This window comes from Aspergillus lentulus (assembly GCF_001445615.1).
Source record: "Aspergillus lentulus DNA, contig: Alt05, strain: IFM 54703, whole genome shotgun sequence".
NCBI classification, from domain to species: domain Eukaryota; kingdom Fungi; phylum Ascomycota; class Eurotiomycetes; order Eurotiales; family Aspergillaceae; genus Aspergillus; species Aspergillus lentulus.
Genome location: NW_028322121.1, coordinates 1,861,797 through 1,887,045, shown reverse-complemented (window position 1 = coordinate 1,887,045; position 25,249 = coordinate 1,861,797). Strand labels below are relative to the sequence as shown.

At 46.7% G+C, this 25,249-nt stretch overlaps 8 protein-coding genes across 8 annotated transcripts; 3 read left to right on the top strand and 5 right to left on the bottom strand.

Moving 5' to 3' along the window:
• Positions 1–533: 533 nt before the first annotated feature.
• Positions 534–2,364, bottom strand: ALT_3270 (putative MFS transporter; the record flags this gene model as incomplete). The annotated part of the gene is made up of 7 exons (XM_089599532.1): positions 534–578; positions 626–761; positions 807–1,237; positions 1,306–1,621; positions 1,683–1,884; positions 1,935–2,121; positions 2,164–2,364. 7 exons carry the CDS (start codon positions 2,362–2,364, stop codon positions 534–536), a joined length of 1,518 nt encoding a protein of 505 aa, XP_089456275.1.
• Positions 2,365–4,809: 2,445 nt separating this feature from the next.
• Positions 4,810–5,958, bottom strand: ALT_3269 (capreomycidine synthase; the record flags this gene model as incomplete). The annotated part of the gene is made up of 1 exon (XM_033562659.2): positions 4,810–5,958. The coding sequence occupies one exon, from the start codon at positions 5,956–5,958 to the stop codon at positions 4,810–4,812; it is 1,149 nt and encodes a 382-aa protein (XP_033418550.2).
• A 916-nt stretch (positions 5,959–6,874) lies between these two features.
• ALT_3268 (uncharacterized protein) lies at positions 6,875–8,287 on the top strand (the record flags this gene model as incomplete). The annotated part of the gene is made up of 4 exons (XM_033562658.2): positions 6,875–7,067; positions 7,119–7,266; positions 7,311–7,383; positions 7,451–8,287. The coding sequence occupies 4 exons, from the start codon at positions 6,875–6,877 to the stop codon at positions 8,285–8,287; spliced, it is 1,251 nt and encodes a 416-aa protein (XP_033418549.2).
• Positions 8,288–10,784: 2,497 nt separating this feature from the next.
• tyr1 (tyrosinase) lies at positions 10,785–12,988 on the bottom strand (the record flags this gene model as incomplete). The annotated part of the gene is made up of 7 exons (XM_033562657.2): positions 10,785–10,970; positions 11,038–11,338; positions 11,396–11,755; positions 11,811–11,899; positions 11,949–12,563; positions 12,624–12,736; positions 12,790–12,988. The coding sequence occupies 7 exons, from the start codon at positions 12,986–12,988 to the stop codon at positions 10,785–10,787; spliced, it is 1,863 nt and encodes a 620-aa protein (XP_033418548.2).
• Positions 12,989–13,591: 603 nt separating this feature from the next.
• ALT_3266 (aminotransferase class IV) lies at positions 13,592–14,563 on the top strand (the record flags this gene model as incomplete). The annotated part of the gene is made up of 1 exon (XM_033562656.2): positions 13,592–14,563. The coding sequence occupies one exon, from the start codon at positions 13,592–13,594 to the stop codon at positions 14,561–14,563; it is 972 nt and encodes a 323-aa protein (XP_033418547.2).
• Positions 14,564–16,099: 1,536 nt separating this feature from the next.
• Positions 16,100–17,943, bottom strand: ALT_3265 (Dyp-type peroxidase; the record flags this gene model as incomplete). The annotated part of the gene is made up of 8 exons (XM_033562655.2): positions 16,100–16,344; positions 16,415–16,714; positions 16,769–16,848; positions 16,903–17,013; positions 17,075–17,167; positions 17,219–17,535; positions 17,593–17,827; positions 17,882–17,943. 8 exons carry the CDS (start codon positions 17,941–17,943, stop codon positions 16,100–16,102), a joined length of 1,443 nt encoding a protein of 480 aa, XP_033418546.1.
• Positions 17,944–19,425: 1,482 nt separating this feature from the next.
• ALT_3264 (pdp3-interacting factor 1) lies at positions 19,426–20,121 on the bottom strand (the record flags this gene model as incomplete). The annotated part of the gene is made up of 4 exons (XM_033562654.2): positions 19,426–19,741; positions 19,806–19,882; positions 19,933–19,946; positions 20,016–20,121. The coding sequence occupies 4 exons, from the start codon at positions 20,119–20,121 to the stop codon at positions 19,426–19,428; spliced, it is 513 nt and encodes a 170-aa protein (XP_033418545.2).
• Positions 20,122–21,651: 1,530 nt separating this feature from the next.
• Positions 21,652–25,249, top strand: ALT_3263 (putative aminotransferase C1771.03c; the record flags this gene model as incomplete). Its single annotated transcript, XM_033562653.2, has 4 exons — positions 21,652–21,967; positions 22,039–22,382; positions 22,441–23,112; positions 24,074–25,249. 4 exons carry the CDS (start codon positions 21,652–21,654, stop codon positions 25,247–25,249), a joined length of 2,508 nt encoding a protein of 835 aa, XP_033418544.2.

Genomic DNA, 25,249 nt, shown 5'->3' with positions numbered 1-25,249 from the left:
CAGCCTAGCATCCGCAGGAACGGTGTTAGTCAATGTATCTTAGATATGGACGGGGAAGGTTGCTCTGTGGTTAGAATGTACGGAGTATTTGGGGATGTAGACGACCTCTTTCATAGACATCGGAGTTGCTTTAGGAAACGACACCTATAACAGGGAATCGACCAATTTTGCAAAGGGCCGCTATTTTCCGTCTTACGTTAGAGGCTTATACTTAGTAAACAGCTCAGTTCTAGGTGCTTATGCATGCTGTCATAGCTAGTTACCCTTCCCACACCTCCAGAAAGACGTTATGTTAGTATTTAACATACTTCTCATTAGAGTTGCATAATCGAAGACCCGAAACTGCAGCAGTTTGGGTCCAACTAAGGTTGAACTCGCCCGAACTCGCACCAAATGCAACTCTAACTCTACTCTACACCTATTATCCCAAGAATACAGGACTATGGCCCAGACAGCCTAAAATGCTATCTTTAGGTTTGACAGAGTCGTCATAACACTGAGTCATATTTCTTCTGCAGGCAGTTTGTATAGTACTACAGGACATAACGAAATTGCTTATTGTCAATCTCGGTTTGATCCTGGAAAGTTAGTCTGCGTCATATACTCTGATAGCGACAAAACTTACCAGCATCCCATTCTCAATGCCCCTATCCCCATCTGACTCCTGCGCGCTCATCCGATCCCTTCGCCGATTCTCCAAATACATATACACATACAAAGCTGTAATCGACACCAGCTTGACCATATACCCCACCAGCATCCTGCCCCGTCAGCGTCACTACACCCACATGGAAGAGTCTACTCACGCAATATAAGCGCTGCGATACCCCGGCGCCTCGCTCTCCTTGAACGTCTGCGGTCCAATGATGTTCCCCACGCAGTACCCCGTAAACAGCAGCGCCCCGGTCACCTGCTTCTTGGTATACCCGGCGATATTCGAGCTGACCACCGTCAAGCTCATACTGAATCCGAGACCCTGGAAGTAACACAACCACAGGGCCACAAGCCGTCCCCATTTGTTTGTATCAGGCAGACCAACGAGTAACGCAGAGCCAACGATACAGATGGTGTTAGCGACGATCATACAGGCGCTGCGCGAGTGGAATTTGTCACCGAATTCCGTAGCGATCCAACCACCCACCAGCAGCGCGAGGAATTGTACTGCGCCGCCGGGGATCTGGAGGTATTGCGTGCTGAGGGTATCGAAGCCGAAGGAGCCGACGATGATGGAGGTGAACTGTTGCGGGTCAGAACATAACATACTCAGAGTTAGGGAGTAGTATGTAACTGGGAAGCGAAGCATACACTCGTCAATGCAGAGTTGGGCACCTGCGCCCCAACCGCCATCACGAAGAGAAGCCATGTCTTCGGATCCCGCGCCGCCTGCCAGACCTGCTCCCACTTGAAGTGGTGATTCTTAACGCCCTGCCGGTTCCTGGCGACGCGGTCGACGGCGATGGTCCGCTCCCTGGGTGTGAGGAATCGCGCGGTGGAAGGGAGATCAGGGAGCAGAAGCAGGGAAACGATCCCTGTCGCGACGGACACCGCACCGAAGATAAGGAAGACGTACATCCACCGCGGTAGGCCGGAGGTAATATGTCCCACTGCGTAGCCGATCAATCTATATTATTCCATTCCGTTTAGCAGTCTCACAGGAGCGAGGGACGAGGCGATGGGCCTACCCCCCAAACATCGTAGCGATGCCGTTAGTGCAGTAATACGCCTCTAGGCGCAGCGGCTGCTCCTGCGCTGTATACCACATGCTCATCAGGAGGACAAAACCAGGGTTCACAACGGCCTCGAGAAGCCCTAGGAGGAAGCGGTTGGCGGCGATACCGGCAAAGTTGTGGCAGGCGGGCGTGGTCATGAGCAGTGCGCCCCATACTATGAGTTCGTTAATATTGATCCAGATAACTTCCTAAACGACGGCATACTGATGGTAGTGATAGACAGGACTTTTCCCATTGGAAGTCGCTGCAAGGCATATCCGGCCGGATACTGGGCGATCAAGTAGCCAAAATAGAAGATTGAGCCGAGCCAGGCGTAGTCCTGTCCGTGGAGGTGCGTGCCTTGTTTGAGGCCGTAGACCGAGGCGAAGTTGAGGCTGTTTTTGTCCAGATACTACGCCATTAGCGACGAGACAATACAACGGAAAATACGCACCTGGAGCATGTATATCACCACGAGGAGCGGAATCAGGCGAGTGTCGATCTTGCGGAGGACCTTTTTCGCCTCTCCTGGGGTGTATTCGAGTTCGCGAGTCTGCGTGTAAACATCGTAACTGTCGTCTTTATCGGCCGAGGGATGAGAGGATAGATATGAGTGTACATCTGCCTCGAGTTTGGTTTGGTCGGATGAGGGCATTTTCTACGAGTTGGGCAGGTCTGCGTACCACAATACTGCGGATAACGTTATCTCTATATTTATATGTGTTCAGGCAGTCTTCTGAGTACATGAATCATGCAACCCCACTCCCCTTAAAAAGTCTTTCCTTGAGTTAGGATAAACGCGCAGGACCCGCCACTCTGATATTATAGCCAGCCAATACGGCAGCATCAAATAATTGCAATTACTTTCTTCTTCAGAAACATGCCGCGAGTCCAACGGGAGGTGTTGATACCTGCCATAATAGACGAACTAGACGGTCAATACAGGTGTCATCCGCGACTATAATCACGACATTGGGGCGGTGATGGCGTCTTAGTAGGATACTTTTCCGCCATTGGCAACAAATCAAGGCAATTGAACAATGATGCACTACTGTCAGACTAGATATATAAATAAGTGTATGACCAACATCCTTAATTAATCCTTCAGTTCACTAAACTCGCATGAGAAAAGAATCCTTCAGCAAAGTAATCAGAACGCCTGAAGATGCCACACTTAAAGTGCAGCCTTCCATTGCTTACATTCACACAGTCAACCTCCTAGCCAGGAACCACTGACGTCCACGCACAATGTGAATAGTACGAAATCCCGGACATTGATGCACTTTGAGTCCTCCCCACTGCAATGAGTGGTTTAACACTCACCTGCTTAAATGTCTCTCGGAACCCTAAATTCAATGTCCTTGCACTTGCAGTGACCGTATGCCAACCACACTTGCATATTGAGCATAACCAGTCAAGCAGTTTATCCTCGTTAATCTGTCCCTTGAGCTAATCATCCAACGTCTAGTTCATGGCGCGGAACCAGCCTGGTGTCCAGTCCATTTCATTGCCTAATTTAATCAGATAGAGGTTGCAGCATTGGCCTCCAGCATGGCTAGCATATCCGAACATTGGCATGGAAATTGAACCCGTGGCGACACCCACTCTTGCCTATCGCCAGCCAATGCATGGTGGGTCATGAGCACAAACCTGATTACCAAGATGCTTGTCAAATGTGGTTCGCAGTCTGTGTAATCAAGTATTATAACAAGTTGAATTACTTCTGTTGCCTCTAGGTCCAGCAAATTTGCAGCGGGTGCCTTCGCGGGCACTGAACCTCGTACAGTCCAAAGGAAAAGGTCATGACCTGTACCACCGCTATTAAAGGTCTCCCAAACTGTCCCTTCAGCGGATATCAAGTATAGAACCACCCCTATTAAGATGAGTGTGCAAATCCGCATGGCTATTAAGAATTATTATAGTTCAATTCTTTAAACCTTTGCTGGAATCTGTTAAATGACTGGTTAAGATATGCATACATGCACTACCCAATCAGACCCTCATGTCTTCTAGTCATTGTAGTTAGAACTTGAAGAAGGATCAGACTATAATACAGTACAAGTGCAGGGGAGGGTGTGTGTAAGTAATCTTGTTCGCCCATAGAGAAAGCTTTTTTGTTCATATTTCTCTTTTCCTGTACGTTTACCTTCCTTCTTTTTTTTTTTTACAAGCAGACTTTCCCAATGCTTTAGCACTATTGCTGTTAAAAACGAACCCATCAAGCACAGTGAGAGTGAGGATCTCTAGGCCAACTGTTCCTTCCCATTATATCAAAAGATTAGACCAATGCTGGAGCGGCTGGCGTAGCCGAAGATTAGACTTCAGTATGCAGTTCTACTCTTCAGCTGAATAGCCATGTACTAGGGAGAGGACCTTTGTCGAAGCTAATATCCGGCTCTTTGCATGTTCTGGATCTGTTGGTCGTTTGATCAGTCCGTCTATTGTACGATTACTTTCTGGATTGATTAAGACCTTGTTGAACATCAAGTTTGTATTTACACCCACTCACATAGAGTTCAGACCTTGTTGAACTTTTTCTTGGCAATAATTCAAGACCTTACTGAACTTTTTTGAGACCTTGTTGAACTGCTTGCCCGTATGCGGCAAGCAATTGAACCATTTCACGTAGTTTAGCGCTTACATTATTCGAATTCACCTTGCTTGCCAATTAGGTGGGTAGTTGCCTTGCTACAGCGGCCGTCCCACTCGAATTTAACTTCAGCAATGAGCTAGATACTCCCAATATAGTCCATGTTATACGATTCCAGTAGTATGATTATTCGTTCGTTAGATACTAGATGGAGAGAACTGGGACCTTCACTGTCTCATCCCTTGCAAAACTTTACTCCAGTGACGACTGAAGTGGATTCGGTACTGCGGTTTCTGACAACGTTTAACACAGAATTAGAGAATACTGTACCACTATAATGCCATGCGTGATGATTGATTCGAGGTGATGAATCGCGGCCCATTGCCGCCAAGGTCCAGGTTAATCCGACCCAGTTCAACGTCGCTGAATTCTAGTATCTTCCACCCCAGAATATGCTTTTTCCCGGGCGTAGAGGGAATTCTTCGCAGTCATTCTAATTACACAACCCAGTTATCCACTAACAGCCTTATTAAAGATGGGCCATGCCTCCACGAAGTCTGCAAGCTTCTCCAAGCCATGACGAAAAGTCTCGGGAGACATCACAAAACCCAGGCGAAGATAGCCCTGAAGAGAGCCTTGGCCACCCTCCTCAAAGCAGAGGCTAGCGGGGCAGAATAGGATATTGTTTGCCTTCAAGAACTCCAGAGCAAACTCTTGATCATTGAGGGGAGATCCGTCCTTGTTGTGTAGCCTTATCAAAGTTGAAGTTGAAGCATGAGTAGGTGTCCAAGTGATCAGTTGATTCTTGGCAACAAATTCCCTGAGAAATCTAAGATTCGCCTTTGCCATATCTGAACTTCTTTGAAGCAAGCTTAGTCGGCATCTCGGTGAGAGTACTTCTGCAGCAATAATCTCGTCAACCAAGCCAACACTTATAGTAGTGTAGTTACGGATCTGAGTGAAACGACGTATGAAGTCATTGGAGAGAGTCGCAATCCAGCCAACTCTGATACCGGGAAGGCCATATGACTTGCTGCAAGAGCTTGTGACAATACATTTCTCATATCCACTCTCAAGGAAGGAGGCTGGCTCCTCCTCGTGATTTGGCGAGAAGTGAAACATCGGTCTGAAAACCTCGTCAACCATTAAAATGATGTCATGGACCTCGACCAATTTCAGGATAGAATGCTGCACTGCGGTAGGTAGATATGCACCAGTTGGGTTGTTTGGGCTGCACAGGACAATCATCTTGGTATTTTCGCGAATAGCTTGGCGGAGACATTGCATGTCCGCGCTCCAACCGTTACTCTCCTTGAGCTTCCAAAAAGTGACCTCAGCACCCAACGCTTGGCTGATCTTATAGAGTTGCTCGTATACTGGATACATGCAGATAATGTGATCGCCAGGACATATCAGAGCAGAGAAAACAATGTGGTTGCCGGCCACGGCCCCACTAGTCGTTATTATATGCCCGCTTGTGACTTGGGAATTTGTGTAAAGAGAGGCAATTGAATGTCGCAGGTCTTCGCTTCCATTAGGATCTCCGTAGGTCAGAGGAACAGAGCCTAGGGACAGTGCTCTCCTAGTTGCCTCGGAATCAGTGGATAACGCAATTAGGTCGTCAATCGACAGCGCAGGCGACGAAACCGTTGTTGACATGTCCAACGTGTCATGATTCTCATGAGTGTCGATCCACTATTTTGGCTCATTAACTTGGGTACGCTAGACAATGGGTACCGCTGCTTACCGAATTGAGCTCAAATTGTCTGATACTATTCATACTTTAGTTGGCAACCCCTTAAAGCAACGCGTTAAGGGTGTTTATGAAACTGAAATTTTATAATTTCGTGCCTGATTGACTATCAGTAAGGCGTGGAAGTGACGCGAAAGAATTACAAGAGAAAAGCGAAAGCATGTAATGACTCTGGTCTTGCTACTCCGTGGTTTACTTATATACTTTATCTAGTTCTCAAGTGGCATAGGTGGTTTCAGAAGTTGCCAATCATACGGTGCGTCATTCTTTTGGGTCCACTCCAATACTCTTCTCTCAAATGCGCTGCGACAGCGTAAGCAAAGATGGCTGCCTGCACCAATGTTCATCCTTTCCCTTGCTGGAAGTCTTGGTGCTGGCTGGGTCTCAGCTTAGCGGTGTAGGGCTTCATCTGTATATTCGCTCTTAGGATGGCAGCATTATCTGATATACTGCACTCCAGCGCATTCATATTACTGACAGCCCTGCACCCCTTTACCTCAATTTAAACAGGCTTAAGGCTGATATTATGTGCTAAGTCGGTCAAATTATGCGCTAACCGGACATGGACAGAAGCCACGAATACGAGGGATACACACAACCGTTCCGAAGGGCGTGGTAAGTATGCTACCCGAAAAAACCGGTTTTCAGGCACGAAAGACTCCAATCAACTTCTCTCCATTTTTAACCACCCTGTGGGCGTATGGTGGCCTGGAAATTGGGAAATTATAGAAAGAAGCCAAGTGACTAACCCCAATAAACTGGAGACCATCTCACTGTCAACTGTGCTCTGCCTTTGCACAACATACTATTCATAATCTGGCAATGGCAACCAACTTAGCCCAGTATGAACTCATACTCCTCGGCGCCTCAGGACATACCGGAAAGCTTTGTGCCCAATACATTGCCGCTAAGCTACCAGCTGATCTTCGTTGGGCAATAGCCGGAAGAGACGCCAGCAAGTTGGCGATTTTATCTGAGTGCTTGAAAGCTCGCGACCCGGCCCGAAAGCCGCCAGGTGAGGCTTGCCTTCTCTTTGGGAGATCTGACGCCAACTCTAGTTATACAGGAGTTGAAGTGATCCAGCTTGAGCCTGGCCAGCTTCATAATCTAGCCAAAAGAACGCGTCTTCTGATCACTACCATTGGGCCATATATGCGATATGGCTCTCTAGTGGTTGAGGCGTGCGCAGTAAATGGCACACACTATATAGATTGGTCAGTCTACTCTTAAGCTCATGACTTCTTCTAACAACTGTCAGCACGGGCGAGACACCTTGGGTGAGGCAGATGATCCAGAGTTACCATGACACTGCGAAAGCAAACGGCGCAATAGTAAGTGTGTGAGGTCTACTCTAATTTGCGTGGTTATAATATGATCTCTAACAAAGCTCTCGAAAAGATGATTACACATTGCGGTATTGAAAGCGTCCCTGCTGATATCTTAACACTGGCTATGGTGAATCATATCCAACAGAAGTTCTCCTCTCCAACATTAGAGGTTATCACCAGTATTCACTCAATTAATCATGAGTTAACCTCCGGAACTGTTGCAACGCTGCTCTCATTTGCTGAATTATATACACTTAACGAACTTATTACGTCTTTAAGCCCATACGCATTATCTTCTCGTTTCAACATCTCAAACACAATCTCTCAGTATGCAGCATTCTTTGAAGGACTCACCAGCATCCGTCGCGTCCATGAACTCGGGGCCTTGACAGAATGCATTCAGGGCAGGATTGACACAGCTCTAGTGCATCGCAGCCGGGAATTACTCGCAGAGGAGCTGCCTAAGTCGTACAGCTCTTCTTTCCGTTTCAAAGAGCTCATGCGATTTGAAGACCCTTTGCTTGCCTTACTCTTCCATTGGAGGTGGAAGATGTGTATTCTGCTTTTCTGTTTCCCGCCTTTTCGCTGGATTATGAGGCACATCTATTGTAAGGTGCCTGCTAAGCTTGGCGCGCCCTCAGCGAAGACGGAATACGCGAATTACCATGGCATCGCCACCGCCGACACGGCAGAGCGTCAGAAAGTGTTTGCTGTGTTCGAATGGAGCGGAAGCCCGTACCTGTTAACGGCATTGGCTCTTGCTGAGGCTGCGATGGTTCTGCTGAGGGGTAACAGTGACCGTTTGAGCAAGCTCGGAGGTGGCATCTTGACACCTGCCTGTCTAGGGCAGGAATATATCGACCGACTTAGCAATGCGGGTGTGAAAATTGAAGTTAATAGCCTCTAAGAGGTGTGTTCTCTTGTGTTTTAGACCATTGCACATTATGACTGGAAGCATAATACTTCAAGATTTACTGACCAAGGACAGTGCAAGAAACAATGTTGTGCATAACTGACAAAAACAAGATAGCTTTTATCTCCGGAAAACAGTCTTGTAGACTGATGCGAGCCGAAAGAGGACAAGGCGGATTCTGGTGTTTGAAATGTTCATCTGCGACATATTTCACAGAGATGGGTTACACTGTCCTATACATATCAGGCTGAGACTGCTGGTTTTGTACAAGTACAACTACCATGTGTGTCGGCGGGCGTACATACACCACTAGGTATCTTGACAATACAGCTATCGAACGGACACATATATACTGTAGACAACAGATGGGATTATTATGTACTAATACGGCTAACAATTTTCTGAACCTTACCTTGCTAAGGCTACTTATCTGCAATGGATGTTGTCAATGTGAGTAGGATGCGTTGTAATTGTGACTGAGTTGATTAGGCAGTAGATTATTCAACATGGGACAAATGTGCAGTCTATCCCAGAAGCTGTGGATCACTGGACGTTGAGTCGTTTAGTAACTAGTGAGGTTCTGATTAGTCAGAAATTGCAGAGTTTTTTAGGGTCAATATCTAGTTATTTAGGGAATATTGACGTTTGACATCCAGTTATATTAGACCCTGTAAGGGTATTATCCTGAAATTTAATATTAAGGCAGCTATATAGTGATTTTAGCTAGAGCTAGAATATAAATAGCCGAAGGTAGAGGTTAGCTAGGGCTGAAATTAGTAGTATATGCCCTTACCATATGTCTTATAACAGGTCCACCTTAGCATAAATATAGTGTTACGGGTTGATTCTAATCCTCTTCTAAACTCTACTAGCTCCTTTCTACTACGTAGTACCTACTATTTACAATCAAGCTAACGTGTGTGTAAATATAGAGAATTGTATCTTTTAAGTAGGTTCTTACCTCATTCTTTTATCACCTCTAGGGAAGCTCGAGAGCAATAGGAACAGGAAGAATATAAACATAAGAACACAAAAATCCAGCAGCAAGTTCGCCGACTTAAAGTAGTCGCTCACCTTAGTATCTGACCAGGAATAGGCAGACCTCCCTGATGTCAAAGACCTTACCAGTGAAAATAGATGAGCAAAGCAGAACCTACAGATTAGACCTAGGCAGGTGTTCCAGGTAACCCAACTGAAACATATGTCAAGCCTAACTTAGGCTGGGTTTTGGGCTTAAGGGGTTGTTCTAAGTTAGGTTTAAGAACAGCACTTAGATTAGTACCTAATAAGATCTATGAAATATTTTTAAAACTAAGTAGAATTATTCGCCTTAGCATGGCTTAATTACGAAATTATACTAAACCAAAACAACCTAGGTAGCCTAACTAGGCAGCCTAGTTAGGTTCTAGGCTGGGCTTAGGCTCAGGGGAGTATTCTGGGGTTTGGGCTCAGGGGGAGTGTTCCAGGTTGGGTTTTGCCTAGGTCTAAAGGTAGGATATAGACTCTAGAGTGAAGATAGACTCCTGTAGTTAGGAAACCTTATGGGCACCCTTAAGTAGTATGGGACCCATGGACTCTGCTCACGATACCAGTACTAGGTTTTATTAAGCTTAGCTATGGATGTGGTGTTGACCTAGACCTGTGAGTCCCTATATAGGTTAGTGGACCTGTCTGGCATGCAAGGATCCTCTTCAAATCCGTATGCAGAGCATCACAGAGCCTTGCAGATGGGTGAGCTGCAGCTGACTGCATTGCACCCCAGTTATCACTGTCTTAGCTCTCATCTCTAATTGCCTGCAGTTATGGGTTAATGGTTGAGAAAAAGCGCAAATCGAGGAGAAAGGCGGTATCAATCTTCAGCCTTCAGCTGGGCAATGGCCAATGGTACCCTGCGGCTGTTTGGGCACTCCCAACTTACCACACCGTCATATGGTCCCGTTACTGAGCCCATGTTTGTCCAGGCCACGATGCGCCGGAATACGTCGGATCCACCTGACGAGACTGGATACTTCAAGCGTTTCCAATATTTGCCGCTAGTATCATGACATTCTCCCATGTAAGCTGCTGTTTTGAGGGCTTATGCATACAATCATCATCAAGATTGTCCAGAACTCTGTAGGACAGCGAGTAACTATCTGGTGTGCCAATTTTGCCCTCAAAATAAATGGAGTGTTACTTGTCAGGTTGTGAATCCCACAGACCTTTTGAGCCTTGGTGCCTCGGCCCAACTATTAAGTTGGGGTCATTGGCTACGCTGGAATTTCCTGCTTGTAGGCTTAAAGAGATGGCTGCGAATGTATAAATCGGCTACCCAAACAAGGCAGACAACTACCCGCATAGAGGCCTAAACAGTATCGGTATCCATATGTCGGAATCTCAAGGCTCAATAGATTGACTAGAGCATGATTTAACCAATTAAGTTCCTTACAAATCGACCCCTAACTATAGAGGACATTGACGATAAAAATACTTAAAATCAAGAACAGGGATACTATGTAAGCTCTCTCCTTAGCGCTTCGCCGGCTTGCAGATTGTTGTTCTCATCACTCCGGAGCAGGAGGCCGTACTCCTCTGGGAAGCATTTAAGCGAAGTATTAGTTGGGTATTCAGCAGTGGCATAGTGCACGGTGACACGGAGCCCGCCGACCTTTTCCAACGGAATCTCTTGACCGGACGGCTGCGGGAATGCTCTGTTAGTGTCTTGAGGTCTAAAGGAACTTGAAAGAGGAGGAAAGCAATAATACCGTAGAGACGGTCCAAAAGAGTTGGTCTTGTAGTTGCACCCCAACATCACGGGGTTGCAAGTTGAATGCATCTGGAAATTCTGGATCCAACGCTAAACTGCACATAGGGAGTGTAATCGGTACTTGGGCTTTTGATTTCACACCGCCCTCTTTCTGCTCTGCACAGTTTGGACAATCAGGCAGCACGGGAGCAGCGAAATTATAAAAGGAGCCCAGATGCCGAGTCTGCCCCAGTCTGCCGGGCTGGTCTTCTCCCTTGACAAAGAAACTAACAATGTATGGGTCGCCATCCAGTGCATACCTATTATTGGGCCAAAGTCAGATAGAACAGGGGCGATCCTATACAATCAAGACGTACCGATCGTATTCGGTATTTATGATATAGTCTTTAAAATGACGATCCTCAACGCCGTCGACCAGATGTCCTTCGTTTGTCTGCATTCGCTTCGCCTTGAGGACTGTGACGCTCTCGCCGTATTTGTCTCGTATGACTTTCTTTAGCGCATCGGTATTGGTATTAACCAATTCAGGATAAGTGTATCCTAATTTCGTAAAATCTCTAGTAGAATCCGAAGAGTAGACTTGCCCTTCTGCGTTTCTATGGAAGGGTGTCAAGTTTTCGTGCTTGGGGTTTGAATCACCATCATCTCCCCAGGTCTTGTCAAACCACTTATTGGGATTTAGATATTGCCATATTGCAAAAAGCCGATCGACGTTACTTGCCTGCTGTCAGCGTATTATCTGGCAGTCGTGCGGGTGGACGATGTCCTTACCAGTGATGCAGCCAGAAGATAGGATCAAATGCTGCGACAGGGACGTTTGCCATGTGGCCCTCCAGTCCATTAGATCCTCCTGTCCAGAGCTGGCCTTGTTAGCTTTCATGCTCCAGTAACTTCACAGAGTCACCCTACATGGATGTGGTTATGAATCTCTTCCAACGAGAAAAACTCTCGCGCTGGAATCGTATACTCGTTCTTGAACCGCGTGGATGCGAACGGCCCATACGATTTAAAGTAATCCTCGCTGAGGATGCGAAAAACGTTGTGCGCAATAGTCTGGTCGCCACCACCCTTTTTCCAGCGGTGTTGTGTGAAGCTGTTGGTGACCTCATTGTTATTCACAATCCCATTCACCCAACCTTCTTCAGCAGGGTTATCATAGCGGCTGGTTCCAATCCAATTGTTGTAGATGGGCTTTTTTTCGTAATCGATAGCAAAATCTCCCATTTTTCCCTTGTCACCCACATTGACCTTTTCGCCATTGAGTTCATTAGTGAACTTGTAAAGGGGGTTTGGAACCAATTCCTTATCCTTGCCTCCAAGCTTGAGGATCCAGACTTCGCTGTCGTCCACAATCTTCGGCACACCGAGCCTTTCCTTCCCAGCTCCATAGTCAACCTGAGGAAGAGCCCAGTCCCAATATGGAAGACGCCATGTTTCCATTGCGTCATTCCAGTCGTTCTTTGCAGGGTTGCTGTCTGGAATAGCAGGAATGATTTCATGCTTCATGATGTTGTAAAGGCATTGCTACATGGTGTCATTAAACAATGAACCAAAGCATTGCAGGGCTGCAACAGTGCACTATACCTCATACAACATCATATAAGGGCGGTGCCATGTGGGGAACCTAAATTTATTATGGGGACAGTAGAATCCACCTGGTACATTGTCCCACTCCACTTTCGGATAACCATGGATCCCTACAGTACGATTAGTATTCACTTATTGCAAGACAACCTGTGCTATTGCTTACCAGCAACTTGGTAGTAAGATAGTTTATCCTTAATTGGATTCTTTTCTTGCAGCTTACGCACAGCTCGAATAAACAGAGAGACCTGAATTTGGTCCTTAGGGTCGGAGGATACCACCCAGCTAGCAACCTCTCGCCGTGGAGGCGGTTCTTGTCCACTTGGAACCGGGATGCCGGTAATGGGATAATAAGATTCCTCCATAGCGAAGAGACCTCAAATAACCTAGGATTGATGTGCCTAAACTAAACAGTCAGCTCGAGTAGAAGCTATCTCCTTATTTATGCCTGTCTCTCCCCATTCAAGGAGTAAGTGGAAGCTGTCTGGATATCCGTCAGGAGCTCAATATTAGCTTTATGGTCCCGGTAGCCATTACACCCTATGATGAAATCCTTGTTGGACTTCCTTCCGTTTGCATCTTCAATGGCCCTCTAGAATCATCCTTTGTGCTACCAATCTGTTCTGCAAAAATGCAAGCCTGCCCACTGAAGTAGAGTTTGCTTCAATAATGCGATCACAATCAAACCAATAAGCTATCAACGAATAAGATGCCTACCCCAGAGACCCGGCCAGTGTATCCAGTTGCCATGTTCAATGTTTTGCCATATGGGTCCAAAACAACCAGGGAATCGCGATTTTGGCGTACGTCATTTCCTGCAAGCAGCTCGAAAATAAGCATGGGCAAAATCCCACTCCGCTCACTCATATAAATGGATCTTTACGCTCCATTCGCTCAATTCTTCACTTGCAGTTAGATCTATTTGATACAATATTTCAACATCGGAATACAGTGAAACAGCGCTCGTCATGGCGTCTATGGACAAGGTCTTTTCGGGATATCATGCCCGCCAGAAGCTGCTTGAACAGAGCGACAATCCCTTCTCTAAGGGCATTGCCTATGTGGAAGGAAAGTTCGTCTTACCCAGAGAGGCCAGAATACCGCTACTTGACGAAGGCTTCATGCACGGTGACCTAACTTATGATGTTACAACGGTCTGGGATGGATGTTTCTTTCGATTGGATGATCATATGCAACGGATCCTGGAAAGCTGCGATAAAATGCGGCTCAAGTTCCCACTTGCACCGAGTACGGTGAAAAATATCCTGGCTGAAATGGTCGCCAAGAGTGGTATTCGGGATGCGTTTGTGGAAGTTATCGTGACACGTGGTCTGACAGGTGTACGTGGTTCGAAGCCCGAGGATCTGTATAATAACAACATATACCTGCTTATTCTCCCATACATTTGGGTGATGGCGCCTGAGACCCAGCTCGTTGGTGGCAGTGCTATCATTACAAGGACAGTGCGACGAACACCCCCGGGTGCATTTGATCCTACAATCAAAAATCTACAGTGGGGTGACTTAACAAGGGGACTTTTTGAGGCAATGGACCGTCGCGCTACGTACCCTTTTCTCACTGATGGAGATACCAACCTTACTGAAGGATCTGGATTCAACATTGTCTTGGTCAAGAACGGAATTCTCTATACCCCTGATCGAGGTGTCTTGCGAGGAATTACACGTAAAAGTGTGATTGACGTTGCCCGTGCCAACAACATCGACGTCCGCGTTGAGGTCGTACCAGTGGAGCAGGTTTATACCTCCGATGAAATCTTCATGTGCACGACAGCCGGTGGCATTATGCCTATCACGTTGCTTGATGGTCAACCAGTTAATGACGGCCAGGTTGGCCCAATCACAAAGAAGATATGGGATGGTTACTGGGAGATGCACTACGATCCAGCGTATAATATTCCGGTCAACTATGGCAGTGGCTAACGGGAGCGATGAGATCATCCGAATATCGTGCCGGTTTGCTTGTGGTCCTTGCTTGTGCCCCTGGGTCTTCATGTTTTCTTGCTATGCTTTGCAGCAGATAGCACATTCAAGTTACTAAGTTAAATAAAATTACTAAAATGTCCTGTCCCTTGCATAGCTGAGATGTAGCTTCTTATGATAACTCACGTGCTCTGTCAAAGACACGATTTAGGCAAAGAGCGAATGCCAGTGCCACTCAGGCCAACACTCGGCCTGATACATCCTGTCCAGAGTCATGATGATTGTCGTATACTGCGCTGTTCATTGACAATACCCAAGGGATACGTTACCATATGGTTGAAGGTCGGTGTTGAACCTACCGCCATGTGGTAGTAGTATTTAATTACAATTTGTTTTAGATTATTGTGGCTAGAGTCAGGCGCCTCGCTAGTTAGTTTACTGAACAGAGGATTAAGGTGGTGTGGAACATTAAATGACGCTCTGGCTGGGCACTCACTTGTTACTTTGAGTATCAATGTATCAAGTCTTGGTTATAGTTGGTTCATTAATTAGACCTCAGTGATTCTAGTGTCCATTCTTCGAAACCGTAGCACCAACTTCGCTTGATGATACGGAATTTAGATCACGCCCTTTGATATTCCATGGTCCAGCAACATCTAGATGAGAATATGATTATTACATTGAAATGATAAGAAGCAATCAGAGATTGTTGCATAGGTTTACGTTAATTGACGCTTGCGACTAGAATCATGTCAGACAACGTCCTAACCCGGATACATCTACATCTTGTGGCATCGCCGTTACATCATACCGGCGATCTAGTTATGGTAGGAAGATGCGACATCGGACCCACCATGAGGGATGAATACAGTAAGAAGACCGCCCAGTTCTTAAACTTTGCTTTTCAAACTTCAGTCAGGGAACGACCCTAGTTTTTGGTTCAAGTCGATTGCTTCCTGTTGGAACAAAAGATCACTAAGCTAAAAGGTATCCAGCCGATGTACTCGTCATCAGGTTAGGTGACCCGCGGAATGGCGATCCAAGACCTCCAAACATTGGGTACAGATAGAAGGGACTGTATCTAGCTCAGTACCCTCACGGATAAGGACGCTTCAAGGATCAAAAGAGAGGTAGACGCTCCGTACGGTGTTCCATACTATTGACCGCGGCATAAGTACCCAAGCGTCATCGGCTATCTAGGAATTTAAAGGTAGATATAGGTCTTTTACCTATAGATATAGTACGTGTTTCTGTATGTGGTAGATATATGAAGTTTTGAAATGCTCTTCTTTCCCAAGAATGTCACGTTAAGGTGGCCTCCTACCTTGGACTGGCAGGGTCACCCTAGTGCGAGACTCCGAAAACTACAGGAAGGGTAGATTAGTAGTAATGTTACGGGAGGGACCTACAACATGATGGCTGATCATATCCCAGGTAAGGTAATTAAATGATGATTAAACCTAATATGAGTAACTGATCCGTAACAAAGGCTAGGAGCTAAGTTTTGACCTCAAGTACATGATACAATCAAACTGATTACTTGGCGGACTGCTTGGCAATATTCGTCAGTGCTTTGATCGATGGAGAAAAGAAATACTCCCCTCCCTTAGGGATCACGCAGCACTTCAAATCAACATGGATATTTTTGTTCTGGCCGTCACATAATCCCATAACAAATGGGTCAGGCCCGTTAGGCTGGCCACAGATGGGGTCGGCACCAGGTCCTGGAGGGCCTGTAATAACTCTCTTCTGCGGGGGGAAGGTGTTCTTGTTACACCAGTCTGCTCACAATTGTTAGATATCAGGGGAAATCCAGTACGTGGTTATTGATGCTGTGGTAGGATTGCTTACGCTCTTGAACTCGCCTGAATCCATTCGCAATGTTGCTTTGGTAGCACAGAAACAGCATTCCACGCTCCTTCTGTGTTGCCTGTTGATCGTGCTCTTCTTTAGTGACTTCATCCCCATAGGGTATGCCCCGACGCATCATGGAAAAAGTAGATGTATCCGTGACATCTCCCCGGGGTCTGCACTTGCGGATATGCGCGGCGAATGGACACTTTTCCTGATTATTGCCGGGTTGAAAGTCAAAGTTATTGCAGTCAGCGAGCGACGGATTATCTTCGCATGGCGTAAGAAACACAGGGGCACCTGTGTCATGTTGTAAGTTTTTGTCATGAATATACAGTAGGCTGAGGCACAAACCGCTCTTCCATCTGCCCATCAAGCGTGCTGAAAGCTGATCAGCGGTCAGATGATTCTTAGGAGCCGTGTCATCCAGCCATCTAAGCCCTCGTCAGTAGATTGCCAGTGAGATATTCAGACTTCTACTTGCTTACTTGTTGAACTCAGGCACCAGCTGTTTCAACTTGCGGAAGACAAGGAAGCTACCGTCCGTCGCCCAATCCGGCTGACCAACAGGCTCTTGGTCGGCATTAGTTATAATATATCTAGAAGGAGGTAATATTAGTACTAGTTCGTGCAAGTAGTTTTTCAGGAAATCGTGCCTACCCTGGCGGTACAAGTGGCGGCTCATATTTGCCCTTGGGAGCCGGGTCAAGCCCCTCCAGCTGGGGTTGGGAGATGAGGTCACGGTAACCGAAGCTGATAACGGTCAGATGCCCATTTTTTTCCAGTAATTTTGCCTCTTCTCACTGTTCATTGCTGCTGTTGGGATCTGGTCGCACATGCCCATACTCTACGAAGAGCTCCTTGATGCTGGAAGTGAAACCAAAATATCCAATGAAGAGATATTTCACCTTGCGCAGTTTTGCTCGCGCAGTCTCCTCAGATCGGCCGGTGACAAGAATCACACCATCAATATATTGACCTTCGACTTCGGGCTTGAATTTTGCCTCCCAGTCGTCTGGATTATCCCGACCTTCACCACCGGCAACTCCACCTTGCAAGTCTGCAAGCATACCTCCTAGGAAGTTGCCAGATCTCAAATTGTCCTTATCATCCTTGAAAAGCTAGGTAGTGGTATTAGATATGATCCTCGAACCAGGAGAAGAGATTGTGGGGCTTACTTTTTTCAATCCTTTGGCGCTCAAGGCTAAGTTTACACCGGTGAGTGGAATCACTTCGGACTTTGCTTCTCCGCTGGGCACCTCAGTCTTGTTCTGTCTGATCTGCTCATTGAATTTAACAGCATCATTCGCTGTGGTAATCAGTGGAATAAGTGTTTTCAGGTCTCTACGAAACCTCCTTTCACAGGTAATATTGAAAAATAAAAAGAATTCATGGAGCTTCGGCAAACCCGGCCTAAGAAATGTTACTATTGTAGGCCGGCCGGAAAGCTCGGCCAGGCGCACTCACCAGATGTTGCCTTGAATGTTGTCCTTATTAATATCGAGCTTATTCATTCTTTCAGAGGTCATGTTGTCAGACAATGTATTCTGGTCGAGCAGGCTGTAGCGTAAGTCTTAGATAAATGGCGAGTGATATAGAGGAAAAGAACCTAATGAGCAATCACAGATTTATGTATCACTGCCCTTAGATTTTCTCCAATAATCCATAAATGCCAACGCCTGTTCCATGGTATCTAGTAGATGCAAAGGTATGAAAGCTAAATCTAACAAACCCGCACGCGGAATCCTCTCATACACAGAGTGAGAGGAAAAGTATGCCACTGTTGAAACTATAAGAGGTGTAAGCGTAATCGACTTCTTGCATATCAGTGCCGCACGTTACATCAAGCAAAAGAGAAGTGCAGCTAGCAAAGATGAGGTCTCAAATATTTGGTTCATGACGCTCCGAGATGAAACGGACACCGACGTAAAAGTCTTGTATGAATGTTGCTAGTGCTTAAATTCAAAAGCAAGTCATGACGCCTACTGCTTCATGAGCTCACACTTTTCACCCATCCACCGCTCCCCATTGTAGCGTAGATCAGGCAGTCATCTCTTGAGCGCTACCTTGTTAGAATTTCGATGGGGCTAGAAGATGCTAGGGTACTCCGCGGATGTGCTGTGCCCAGCATAGCTGGAAATGTTCGAGTCTAGTTATAAGGCGCACGTTTGCGTCCTTGTAACTAGGGACAGTTCGTACGATAGCAGCTTAGAGTCTCGGCCACTATGGTCGTTCGGTCTTGGATATTGGAAAGGTAGATGGTATTATTTCTTTGAATAATGAGCCCGAGCTTGTTTATGAAGAGTGGACTATGGTGGGGCTTTTTATTTCAAGAAATAGCCTCCAAAACTCTAGTCATAGGATCATTTATGCAGGATGAGTGCCAACTACATTACTGCCCATGCTTAGATTAGTAGCTCGTCGGCGCTTTTGCTCCGCTGCTGCCAAAGGGTTGCCTCGATGGAAACGTGGGCGCTCACGATAGGATGGTACCCGGAGAATGTTAGCCGGTATAAGAATAGAGAATACATTCATGGGAGAAGTACAAAAACAAAACTCTCCATATAGACGCAGTAAGTTTAAATTTCTTCACAGATCGTTGTAAGGAGTGACTCGCAGATCTAAGTCTTGACTGTCCTTTCGTAGATGTCTTGCATTCTGTCAAGAATGGAAACCCAATTATCGAAGGGCACAAAAGGAATCCCTTTCTGTTTGCAGTACTTCATTAGATCTGAATTCAATGGTTAGTATCTTGTATAACAAGAAATACAAGCAGTATTTTCCTTCGATTGGATGTGGAGTCAAGGAGAACACTTGCCTAGACCTTCTTTGGCAAACAGGATGTCTGTTTCGGACGCAGCAGAGAGATCTGAGACTCCATCTCCTGCAAAAGCCACCACAGGACGTTCTCCGTCAGGCAATGCAGCACAATGCTTGATTTCTAGCGATTTGTCGTGTCCAAATATGCTATAATGCTTGCTATGTCAATACACCTCAACGAACAGTTTTAATCACTGGCCCACTTGCCTATCGTCGCGATATTTAATCTGCCATCCACCAACCATGTTGATATGTTTACCGTTGTGAGGTGCGATGTTGTTTGCATTGACATATATATTGCTAGGCTTGCCGGCGAATAAGGAAAACAGTAATGCCTCTATCATAGGCGTCATTCCTGATGACAGAATCACAATCGGGATACTTTTCTCTTTTGCCCAGAGATAGAAGTTGACAAAACCGGGGTCGAGCTGTATACTTTCCTGCACGATGCGAAGGCACTCGTTGAAAGGCAATCGCACGCTGTCAAGCATGGCCTGAAAAGCATCCCTGGGAGGGTCATTCTTCGGCTCACTATTATAGGTCTTGGAATTTCTACGCCATTAGCACGTACCTGAATGCCAAAGTTCCATTTAGGACTTCTAGCTCAAGCATCCGGCGTTTTTCGGCCCCGAAGCCAAAATTGTCGACCTGTACAGATGGTTAGTTGTTGTGAACAATTGTTGGCATATGTTATTTACTAGGTAGTCATTGCCTAACCAACTTCTTAGTAATGGCTTCAAGAGACATGCAGTTATGAAGATGGTGAGCATATGTAGCTTACAGTCCTGCAAAGTAACAGTTCCGTCGAAATCAGTGAAGAAAATCACTCTCGGGCTACCATTCAAGTAATGGTGCCCGCCCTCCATTTGTGGGGAGCTTTGGGGCATATTTTGTCCTATGCTGCTTCGGAAGGAATGTGAGAATTGACATATACTTGGGAGAACGGCGGAGGTACATTTTTGATTTATTTATCCAGAGAGTGACGGAATCAGATATTCTATTGAAGCTGACGGCCGGCTATCCTTAAGAAAGGCAAACTTGCCATTTATTTTTTCCACTTCCATATGGTATGGCTCGTGGAGCAGATTCCGAAGGCTAGGTAACGTGGACCATCTTCAAACGCAGGAGGCTAGCCCGGTCGGCTTGGTGACACAAGAACTCCCGGCCGCTTTAAGTCTAGATCGTCCTCAATGTTTCAGCCCTGGAGGATTCGGAGCCGACATTGGATATGGCACAATGTGAGATAGAGTCTCCAGGGAGGGTGACAATCTTTGTACACTGCTGCGCACAGTCTGATACTAAGTTATCGGCCCATACTTGGTTACTACTTGTGCTAGATAGGTTATCACTGCAACCAACTGCCGAGAGCCCGCAATGGGGCCTGTTAGCCGCATATTTGTCACATACCATGCACTGTCCATTACACGCAGTGACAGCACCATGGTGGGTCTTAGAATGTACGACATGCCCGTTAGCTACAAATCAAGTCCCACAATTGTTCCATGTTCCAAATAACACCTTCCCCAGGAGTGCCAAGACACAGATGTTCGACCCAGCTGTTTCCATCCGCAGACTATTTGTGAATCCCTCGAAGCAGGCTTTGTTTGCATGGCAGAGAGACGGGCAGATACAATAGTTGCGGTCTAGCCATTTCAGACGCTGAATTTGTCATGTGGGTCAGCTTGATATAATTGAGTGACATGGCTGTGACCGTGTCTGGATGCAAACGGCCGATTGCATGCCCAATAAACTGTACTACCTGAACAGATAGATATGACAAATATATTACTTCTTTCGGTAGAGGTGTGCCCAGACAGATAAGCTGCGTCGTATGAGGCGGATTGCAGACATTCTATGATGCGAGGAGACAGCCCATATCTACCACAAGATAACGTGTGACGATAAGCCATTTTTGCGCACTCCACACAGCGAAAGCATATATTCAGCCTTTTAGTACAATGTAAGAACTTATCGCCTTAGGGTTCAAGATAGGTGAACCCCTGCAAGCATAATGTCTCTGGATGAGGACGTCAGTAAAATGTATTGCACATGTTACAGCGCAGTCCTTCGGTGTGTCGAGGACATGAAGTGTTACATTCCCGCTGACACTCTTATGAACATATCACACTGAGGACCAGATAGGCACCATAATTTTAGCTTATAGACGGGCGTCATTGTGAAAGCTACGACCTTGGATGGACAACGGGTGGTCTAGCTGAACACTATATTTCTTCTGACCCATGTTGGACGCGTTCGGTAGTGGGTTTGAAAGACAACATACAACCTGTCCATCTCGCAGTCACGAAATGACAAGAACACTATTTAATTGAGTAGTCCGTAGGATTGGGGCCTGCTGTCACAATGGCCTGCCTCTTTTATTAAATTTGAATGAACGTTCTATCGATATTATAAGCAGAATGGGTTCTGTCTCCGAGCCAGCTTACCTTTACAAAAATGTCGTCCACGACCCAGCAGTACCTTCTGTTCAGTCTGCCAAGGGAATGTACATTCACCTTGATAATGGGCAGATAATTCTCGACGCCACCTGCGGCGCGGCTGTCTCTGCTATCGGACACGGTGAAGAACGTGTGAAGCAAGCGATAATCTCGCAGCTTGATCAAGTCGAATACTCCCACCCTGGATTCTTTCCTAATGCACCAGCTATGCGGCTCGCAGATATGCTTGTCGAGTCTACAGGCGGAAAGTTGTCTCGGGCGTGCATTCTGGGGTCCGGTAACGTCCTCCCTCAGTATTCCTTGCCTAAGAACTCATTTGGCGCCAGACTGACTACGTGGATTCCATAGGTTCGGAGGCCGTCGATGCCGCAATGAAGCTTTCCCACCAGTACTTTGCAGAGGAAACGCCAGACACCCGACGAACCAAGTTCATCTCAAGACGCGGTTCTTGGCATGGCTGCACCTTGGGGTCTCTGTCCTTGGGAGACTTCAAGCCGAGGAAGGATCGGTTCAAGCCAATTTTACATCCCAATGTAACCCATGTATCGGCATGCGACCCGTACCATGCTCTCAAAGATAATGAAGATCTGGAGACGTATGTGGCTCGACTCAAGCAGGAGCTGGACGAGGAATTCCAGCGACAGGGACCTGACACCGTCTGTGCCTTTTTCCTTGAGCCAGTGGCCGGAACAGTACGCGACTCTCTATCTCTTACTGGACTTGACAAACATTGACCGCTATGAAATTTAGGCCCTAGGCTGTGTTGCCGCAGTACCTGGCTACCTGGAGGCCATGCGGGAAGTATGCGACCGCTACGGTGCACTTCTGGTCTTTGATGAGATCATGTGCGGCATGGGCCGTACCGGAGCCATGCACGCTTGGCAGGTGGACGGTGTCGTGCCTGACATCCAACTTGTGGGCAAAGGTCTCGCAGCGGGATACGGAACCATATCTGCCCTCCTTATCAACGATCGCGTTGTTTCTGGGCTGAAGCAAGGCGGAGGATACTTTGTCCATGGACAGACCTACCAATCGCACCCGCTTGGTTGTGCGGCTGCAGTTGAGGTTCAGCGCATTGTCAAGGAGTATAATCTTGTCAGCAACTGTCGGGAAATGGGTGAGTACCTCGGAATGCAACTGAAACTGCATCTCGGAGATCATCCACATGTGGGCGATATTCGAGGGAGAGGTCTTTTCTGGGCAGTAGAATTCATGGAAGACAAGGAGAGTAAGGCTCCGTTTGATAGTAAGCTTACCCTCAGCAAGCGCCTACAGACCAAGGGACTAGAAAAGGGCTACGACATCTGTCTGTTTGCAGCTACCGGTGCGGTAGATGGGTGGAACGGTGACCACTTCTTGCTTGCACCGCCATACACTGTTGGAAAGCAGGATGTGGACGAGATAGTGGGTCGGGTTGTTAAGGTAATTCATAGTGTTTTTGAGGATATCTATGCTTCGAAGCAGCAGCATCCTTATCACCAAGGTCTTTGATTTCTGTCTTATTGTCTGGGTTTATGGCTGCTTTCGGGATGGATTTGCTTTATTGTACCTGCAAGAACATAGTAATAATAATTTTCTCATATTTGATGGTCCTCCTCCTGCACTGATAGACTGACATCCGTGGATTTTGGATAGTCAAATACTACCGTGTCAGATAGCAGGCGATTGGAAACAAAAAGTTTTTAGGGTTATGACCTTCCGTGGATCAAGGCCACTATGCCACTCACTCTTCTCAACCTAATCTTCCGCTGTAGCCGCTGCCTAGGAAGTAGGGTTACATTAACGTAGTCTGGAATGCTTAGTAATTCCATGAAATTTGGAAGTCAGAAGCAAGGGTTACGGATTGATACGCGCCGAGTTTTATGCCACAATTCTGACCGGGCCTATTTCCTTCTCTATACTTCTTCCTTCCCTGTTCGTACCCTATTCTGTTTCGCCTTTATCTTTGCTCGGTTGTAATCCTCTCTTCTTTAAGTTAGATCATCTCTTTGGAGAAGGTAAACAAAAGAAATGCTGGAAACAGATTCTACAACGCCCCTATTATCATCCCGGTCTGAAAGGAACGTTGATTATCAGGCCATTATATCAGATCAAAGTCTTCCTGCTGGAGATGACTTGCGCAATACGGACATTCAACCAGAAAAGTGGAATGAGTCTCGGACGAATGTTTGGCGCATTTTAGCCACCTTCTACAGCTTTGTCGTCGTTGGAGCAAATGATGGCGCATACGGTGTACGCCATAAGTCAACCATTTTGATATATCGTGTGCTAATCGCGCGTCATGTATAGGCAATGATTCATTATGTATGTTTATCCCATAGATTTTCATGCCCGCGCGTATCGATGATTCACAGTTGACTCCCTGCTTATACTGGCCTTCCAGTTGGGAAAATATTATGGTGCGGACTATACGACTGTTTCACTCGTGTTCCTTTCCCCGTTCATCGGTTACGCAATCGCTGCTCTTGGGAATAATTGGATACACGATCGCTTTGGACAGCGCGGCATTGCATTAATCGGGGCAGGGTTGCATATAATCTCATACCTTGCGACTACCACACACCCACCCTATCCGGTCCTAATTGCTGTATTTATCGTATCGGGGCTGGGAAACGGTATTGTGGATGCCTCCTGGAATGCATGGATTGGTGCCATGCACAACAGCAGCCAGTTGATGGGAATCTTGCACGCGTTCTACGGTCTAGGAGCAGCTCTGGCGCCGTTAACAGCAACCTACCTCATCACGGACAGAGGTTGGAAGTGGTACGAGTTTTACTATGCAATGGCCATTGCAGCAGGAATGGAATTCCTGACCTCGGTGGCAGCCTTCTGGTCTTCGACAGGGTCAGGATCTAAAGATCCGGATGCCTGTACAGACGGAACTCTGTCATCCGATAGCTCGGATAACCTTGCGTCCAGCACACCACCAAGGAAACCCACTCTGGAGTCGTTAAGGATGCCATCAACATGGTTAATAAGTCTCTTTCTCTTTGTCTATGTTGGAGCCGAGGTGACTGTTGGAGGATGGGTTCTCACTTTCCTAGTTGACCTCCGAAGCATGCCTTTATCTATTGCAGGTTTTGTTAGCTTCAGCTACTGGGGAGGACTTACAGTTGGTCGTGTGTGCCTCGGCTTCCTCACTCCATTTTTCAACAGTCAGCGCCTGGCAGTCCTTCTTTACTTGGGTTGGTGTATTTTCTTACATCTTACATTCTGCGTCGTTGATGACCTCCGCTTGTTAGTCGTTTCGGTGACCTTGCTTGGCTTCTTCCTTGGCCCTCTCTATCCAGAAGCAGTTATTGCCCAAGCAAAGCTTCTGCCAAAGTCTCTCCATGTCGCGGCTGTCGGCTTTGCTTGCGCTTTGGGGAGTGCCGGGGGTTCAGTATTCCCTTTCATTACTGGCGCGATTGCAAAGGGTTATGGAATCAAAGTCCTTCAGCCCATTGTGCTTGTAATGCTAGTTCTTTGCTTGGTTTTATGGCTTGTACTGCCGGAGAAACATGAAGGCGGCAGAAGGCGAGCATCTCCAGGCTCAGGAGGAGCATCTCTACTTGCTTAG